We start from the raw sequence: 7,363 nt of genomic DNA on the forward strand, positions 1-7,363 counted from the left end.
GGTTACATTGATAAGGCCTAGATTAGAGTATGCAGCGACATTGTGGTCCCCCAGTACCAAAAAGAATATAAAGAAAATAGAAAGAATCCAAAGAGCAGCTACAAAAATGGCACCTGCACTTGCAAACCTATCATACGAAGAGAGATTGGCTAAACTGGAGTTACCGACACTGGAGCAAAGAAGAGAGAGAGGTGACCTATTGACCATCTACAGAATCATGAAAGGCACAGAGGTACTCGATAGTGAGAACTTACTTAACTGGGACAAAAGAAACACAAGAGGACATGGAAAGAAAATAAAAAAACATAGCTATAGAAGAGAACTGAAGAAAAACAGTTTTCCTCATAGAGTTTTGGACACTTGGAACAAACTGGACAATGAAATAGTATGCGCAAAAACCATTCATGAGTTTAAAAACAAACTAGACACTGCAAGATACAAAGGCGGGACAACACGAGCATAGCTCCCCTTCCCGCAAAATACAACTAGGTAAATACAACTAGGTAAATAAGAAAAGTGTGGTACGGGCTTACATTACAAGGGCCTCCAAAATTTGTTCAAATTGGTCTCTTCTTCACCAAGAATTAAACAGGATACAACAAATCTTAACTAATAATGGCTTCCCAATGAAAGACATTGATAAAGAAATAAAAACTAAAATGGATTTAGCCAACACCACTGTTTTAGATGAAAGTACAGTAGTAAATTCAATAATATTAACCTTTACTACCAAAACACAATGTCGCCAGCTTATAAAAAAGATGAAAAGGTTCTGAAAGAAATAATAAAAAAGAATTGTAAACCTACAAAAGAAGGGATAAGCTTAATTTGATAATCTATTACAGGAACCCCAGAACATCATCTCTAGTCGAAGAATAATTTGGCAGCACAAAAGGATGAATTAAAACAGAGCAATGTTGTGTACAAATATACTTGTAATTTGAATAAAGATGTTGAGCTTTGTACAGATGAGTATATCGGGTACACAACACAAACACTTTCACAAAGACTCACATACCACATGCAGAATGGGGCGATAAAATCACACATGACGAAATCTCACAAGAGCAACATATCAAGAGAACACCTAAACATGAACACAATGATAATTGCCAAGAGTAATAATAAAACAAAACTAAAATGCATGGAGGCAGTGATGATCAGAAATCATATGCCACTTATTAACATACAACAAAATATTTGCGGGACCCTAGAGTTATATGGGTTACAAGTAATGGGCTGGCAAGGATGAATTGTCACAGTCCCTAGATCTCTCCCAATGTATCTATTTTTGTAATATATTAGTATGCAGCTTTTCAGAATAAATTACCAGAAGATGCCTAATGCATAGGCAAAATGTCGTAAAATGTTAGTTTTCCTACCCAATCATGGACTCATTTGGAAGTATTGTATATCTTCTCCCTCCTTCAGAGAGAAAAGCTATTAGAAGAATAGAAAGTCTCAATAAGAGGATACCTAATGCCAAATGTGCTGTGTTGTCTAATAAGAAATGCATATATATATACATATATATATATATATATATATATATATATATATATATATATAAAATCAAATAGCACACATATGGGAACTAAAAGAAAGTCATGTACTTGGTTGATTTGGCGAAATGGCTCACAACATATGACACACTGTGAACGGACTCCTTGGAGCACAAGGACTATAATACCAATGGTGATTTACTAACTGACTTAAACCATGTGCCACATTAAAGAACCAAACCTTCAGTCCCATCTCTTAAAAAGAATTTGTAGGAAATACCCATTCCAGCCATGGTGTTCCTAAGGGAGACAGGACTGCTCAGCCAGACAATATAGGGAATGACAACCACAACAACAATAACCAAACCTTCAAAAAATAATTTTAAGTGCAGTAAGGTTCAATGTGTTAATATAGATCCTTGGGTGTCAGTGCTGCTGTGTCCAGCTTTTTCTTCTCACTTCATACCTAGGTCCTTTCATGAAGAGCATAGTATACAAGGACAACTTGTAGTCCACCTTCTGTGTTGGAGCCCAACAGGAGTCTGAGGTAGCTTCAAGGTCTCCTGGTCTTCCTATAATAATACATAGTTACATTAAGAAAACATCCTCATGGATCGGTAACATATTTCTAATATTTTATATGAATGATCACCTTTAAGAAATATTCTACAAATGTGTCGCACTGTGGCATAATTGTTGTTTAAGTTTTTTAGCAAATGAATGTACTTACCAGTCAAAAAGTGATCACTCCAAACCAATTTTTTTCCTCCAAGTTTCTGCTTAACCATACTATATTAGCCAGCACTTTGCTATTCTAATAATTTGAATATAAGCTGGTGGAGTTCCATCTTGCTTATAACCAATGCACATAGGATGCTCACTGGCCAATTGGGTTAGGGCGTCGTTACTTGCAATGGAGGTCGAGATGATGGCGATTCGAATCCTGCTTGGGGCAAGTTGAACTAAGGTCATGGTGCATTAAACTCCATGCTACAAAGTCCACTATAAGGGGCACTGTCCTAGCCTCTCAGTAGGGGGGAGTTTGTGATATTAAAGCAAATCATCATCACATAGTCCACATCTCATTTCTGTGACATAACAGGCAGAGAATCTATCAGACAGAACATAGTTAATATGTCAATAATCCATTCAATTATGGTAAGCTGGTAGGGTCACCTTTTTTTCAGAATAAAAGCTTGTCCCTTATGTCTTCAGTCTTTGAATAGGGATATTCTTCTTTTTCCAATTCCTTGTTGCTCTTTGTTTTTTCTCATTTATATAATTTCTCATTTATTTACTTATTTTCTGTACTAGTCCAAACCCTATCACTAATGCTCCCCTCTACACTTGCCTTCATTTCTTTTCCATACATGGCATGCCTTCTCCACCTCATCCACTTCCAATTTATGTTTAAACATAAACTTATATAAATTGACTCACTAATAAACACACAGAACTGCTCCATTTCCTACACAAACACAACATATACATTACATTCATATAAGAAACAAAACCAACATCATAAATAACAATTCCCTCATTCATAGATTGCACAACAATAATAGAAGAAAACACAAGACACAAAGATGGACTTGTAATATTAGTTCACAACAGTATACTTTCTCCATCAAAGCACACCAGACAATCAATCACAAGATACAATCCTTACACAAATAAAGAAAATACAATATCACAAACGTATATACCCCCCTGACTACATCAACCCCAAGAGTTTATATCCAACAGCTCCAACCTCAGTAACAAACCATATAAGAGTAGGTGATCTTAATGCACATCATCCAAACTGACTTGTCACACAGCCCAGTCATTCAAAGTATAGGATTGTTCTCTCATACATCAGCACTACATTGAACACAGTTTTAATCTACCAGATTTTTTTACATGCTTACTTTATTTTCAGCAAATTGGGCAGTCTATATATCAATATGCCAAGAACCTCCCCCCTTATATGGGAGGTAGCCAGTCAAGGCATGCACCTACTCCCATCCATTATTTCTGAATATATATTTTGCAAAGTAAATCATGAATACTGCTGATGAAACCATGATAAAAATACCAATTTCCATGATAGTTTCTTTAATTTTACTTGATATATCAACTTATACACAGTAAGTCTGGGGTGGATTCGAACTGCTTGGTTCACAAAAGATCACTGTAATTTGTAGGAAACTGTGAAGTTTGACCAAAAAAATTTAAGTCTCAGCCCTTTCAAGAAATCAGACTTTAGCCCAGCTTATTGGTATCCAGCATTCCACCCAACTGGCCAATAAGGCATCCCTACTAACCAACAATAACTTAAACTATCCTAAAAGTCAAAATATAAAAATAAGTGTAATGACTCAAATGAGTTTTAAAACTAAAGTTTCCTGCTAGCTTGTCTTTTTAACTTTATAAAAAGGAAACAGGGCTACCATTACAGATAAGGCCACTGCTTCCTATAGGGTGATTCCAAAGACATCAGGTTTTTTTCTGCCTACACCCATAAGCCAAGGTCTGGTTCCTGATGGATATGAGGTGGGAGGCATATCATATGGAAAACAAAGACAATTTTTTTCTCTTGTATAGGTCACCTTGAATTCACTTTCTTTTATTATGAACTTGGGAAGAAAAAGTACACCAACTTCATATGATCTAATAAAAAGTTGGGTGTTTTGCTTCTGCAGCTGCCCCCAAGCTGCCTTTGATATATTGGCAGATGTAAGCATGAAATAAAGGACACTAGAATAGTCTGGAGATGCAGGTCTGGTATATGTCTTGATGTGAGGCATTGATTTAGAACGCTTCCTTCCCTCACTTCTCCACAAATGAAAATGTTGGTCCATCCACATCTGCTTGGCATAAGTGGCCATGTTAAAAGGTAGGCATGACCCTCCAAGGTATCCCTGACTACTTGTTCTAACTTCTTCTTCACTTGGGTACACTATATCAACTTTTGGTTGTGATGCTGTCTTTTCAAATGTTGGTGCTAAACTGATGCCAAGCTCACTACTCAACCATGATTTGGCATCCTTACCCAAACTACCTATTGATGAGCACTGCATTACAATGGGAAGACTATTTTTACATGAGCCAGCATGGGATTTGATAGCCCTCCTAGCTTTCATGTGACCCCACTTATGCATTGTTTCTCCTGTGTGGTAACCTGGAACACTTGCTATTAACATTACATTACAAGAAGAAAAGTCATAACCCTTTACAATATTTGCCCAACGGCCAAGGGCAGAGACCTTGTATGCCAACAAATAATTCACAAGACTCTGTTTAAACTGGGTAGGGGATTCACCTTCTAAAAGGCTTGATTTCCCATTGCCTAGTGGAGGAAATACTGGTGACACCCAGTATCCCTGGGTCTTTTCATACCAATCATCTTCCACTAGATTAGCTGTATGTATAACAACCCGAATTCCAGACGTGTACAAAAATATCATCATTTTTGTATGGTGTGTCCCATACTGAATAGGAATGTCAACCTTTTTGCATGTTAGATTTTGATAGTCACTTGGCTGCCCTTCAATGATTCCATACATGATAAGCACAGGTTTACCTTCTAGCCCTGCTTTCTTGTAATACTTCATTACAAACTCTAAGTCCACCATAAAAGTTAATTGAAGTGATTCTACAATATCTCCAAGGCTGTTACTTAGAAGATCTGGGAAAACAAGAGTCAGAGGATCTTCATGGGTCTCTTTAACTGAATAAGCTTTGTTCAAGAAGAAATAGAAAGGTGCACTAGCCAAATGCCTGGCTGCAAAATCTTTTTGATATCTTGATTTGTAATCTTCATATTTCCTTTTTTTCAAGGGAGGCGGATTGAATTCTTTTTTACTTTCCTCAGAATTCAAAGGTTCCACTTCGTCCTTTCCAGGATGATAAAACTCTTTCAAGTGTTCTGGATTCTTTCGATAACATTTGGCACCATATTTACATGGGGGTTTGTTGTTAACTTTTCTGTCTGCTTGACTATTTGTAGCTAAGGATTTCACTTGTTCATCTCCACAGTTTTCATCATTGTCAGCATCACTATCTGACATAGAGTGCAAACTAGTTTCTGAACATTTTTCGTTTTGAGAAAGTTTCACAGTTCCACATGAAGAGGTTGTTGCCATAGTTGACTGAACAATAACATCATCCTCATCACTGTCAGACAGATTATGAGATCTTGCCGCCAGTTTTTGAGCCAATATTGCATCCTCCTTCATTTGCTTTTCTTGAGTTTCAAACTCTGCATCAAACTGCAACTGCAGTTTCCTTGCAAATTCTTCGTCAGCGTTCATTTCAACGGACAGCACTTGGATACCCTATATCAAAAGGTACGCTTTTTGACAGACATAGGTGTGGGCACTGTAAATATATAATAATTATATACGACTGAATTAATGAAGCGAAAAAAACGAACAATTTAGCGAAATGGTTGGTAGCGAACTGCCAATTGAGGAGGTAATATTTATATTAGACACTCAAGGATGGGAAATTTTCATTTGCGATATCAGAATAGTAATTTTGTGTCAAGAATGTTACTATGTACAGCATCACCATAAGTATTAAGTCTAATGACATCAGTTCTCTCCGTTCGGATGATTTGTTTACACAGTTGTTGTATACAGTAACAATCATCAATGACACAATTTGTTGTTATCCTCGGCAATTGTAATTGTAATTTCGAACTGTGTTTTTTCTCTATGATCCGGTGTCACTAACTGCCGAGAACACCGAGAAAGCAGAGAAAATACAAAAAAGGACGGGTTTTGCTCAAATGCACACTTCTATACATGTATGGTTGCATATAGTTGAATTATTTAAACTTTTTTCTTTAAAATGTGTGATTTTCATGTAATTTGACCAAAGAGAAGTTATGTTTTAGTCTCTGCAGTATGACCGACCACAGCTACATATACCGTAACAAATTAGCATATGGTTGCATTATTTGAACTATTTTCTTTAAAAGGTGTGATTTTCATGTAATTTGATCAAAGAGAAGTAACGTTTTTATCCTCTGCAAAATTACCGACCCCAGCTACGATTCGTGGTTACCGCTAGCCTGCCATCTATGTTCTGCGAATGCAGATCATCACTGAGCGTCAGAGTTGCCAGATTGGCGTTTTCAATGCCAAATTTTGTATCTTTGGAATGTTTTTACCGTGTTTGGCAGGAAAATTTGTTGGGTGGCATTTTTGAGAATTTGGCATTTTTGGGGGGCGTTTTTAAATACCCGGTCGTGATTAGAGATCACTTTTACTTATATCAAGAATTAAATGATGATGTATATGAATGATATAAATTTATCTTGGTTATATCATGCGGGAAATGTTGCAAAGATTTTGTGCCTAGCCAAAGGATGTTTCAGCTCTTCTTTAGTGAAAATATGTAAGAACGGAGTAGCGCATCAAACATTTCTAAATCTGATGATGCTTTTGATTATATTTAGACACAATAGAAAAGTCACATGTATTTTTTATTCATGTATGTCAGAGTCTCTAGGAGGTTGTTTAATAAACTGGTTTAATTTATTGTAGAGGGTAATAAAAAGTTTACTTAGGAACTTAATTAAACGTAATGTATGGAGTAATACATTTTATTTTAGTTATTGGTATTTTTTCTTTCTCACATAATACGGAGTATAATATATTTTATTTTGGAAGTTCATATCTTTCTTTCCTTTTCACACACAGTCTTGAAAGTAGATTTATTTCAGAGGATGGTGGTTTATTACAGTACCACTAGAATTAAATGATGGTGTACATGAGTGATATAAATTTATCTTGGTCATATCATGTGACATTGTTTTATATTGGCTAGTCAACAGTAAAAATTCTTTTTATATTGTAATTGTAGTTATACAC

The 7,363-nt window shown here is 36.1% G+C and overlaps 1 protein-coding gene across 1 annotated transcript; it reads right to left on the reverse strand.

Annotated features, from left to right (window-relative positions):
- Positions 1-1,565: 1,565 nt before the first annotated feature.
- On the reverse strand, positions 1,566-5,833 carry LOC143033411 (tyrosyl-DNA phosphodiesterase 1-like). Its single transcript, XM_076198810.1, has 2 exons — positions 2,233-5,833; positions 1,566-2,074 (listed from the first exon to the last, which is right to left on the reverse strand). Exon 1 carries the CDS (start codon positions 5,795-5,797, stop codon positions 3,959-3,961), a length of 1,839 nt encoding a protein of 612 aa, XP_076054925.1. The 5' UTR covers positions 5,798-5,833; the 3' UTR covers positions 1,566-2,074; positions 2,233-3,958.
- Between the last annotated feature and the right edge of the window lie 1,530 nt (positions 5,834-7,363).

This window comes from Oratosquilla oratoria, chromosome 15 (assembly GCF_046742065.1).
Source record: "Oratosquilla oratoria isolate Oo_2021 chromosome 15, ASM4674206v1, whole genome shotgun sequence".
Classification (NCBI taxonomy): domain Eukaryota; kingdom Metazoa; phylum Arthropoda; class Malacostraca; order Stomatopoda; family Squillidae; genus Oratosquilla; species Oratosquilla oratoria.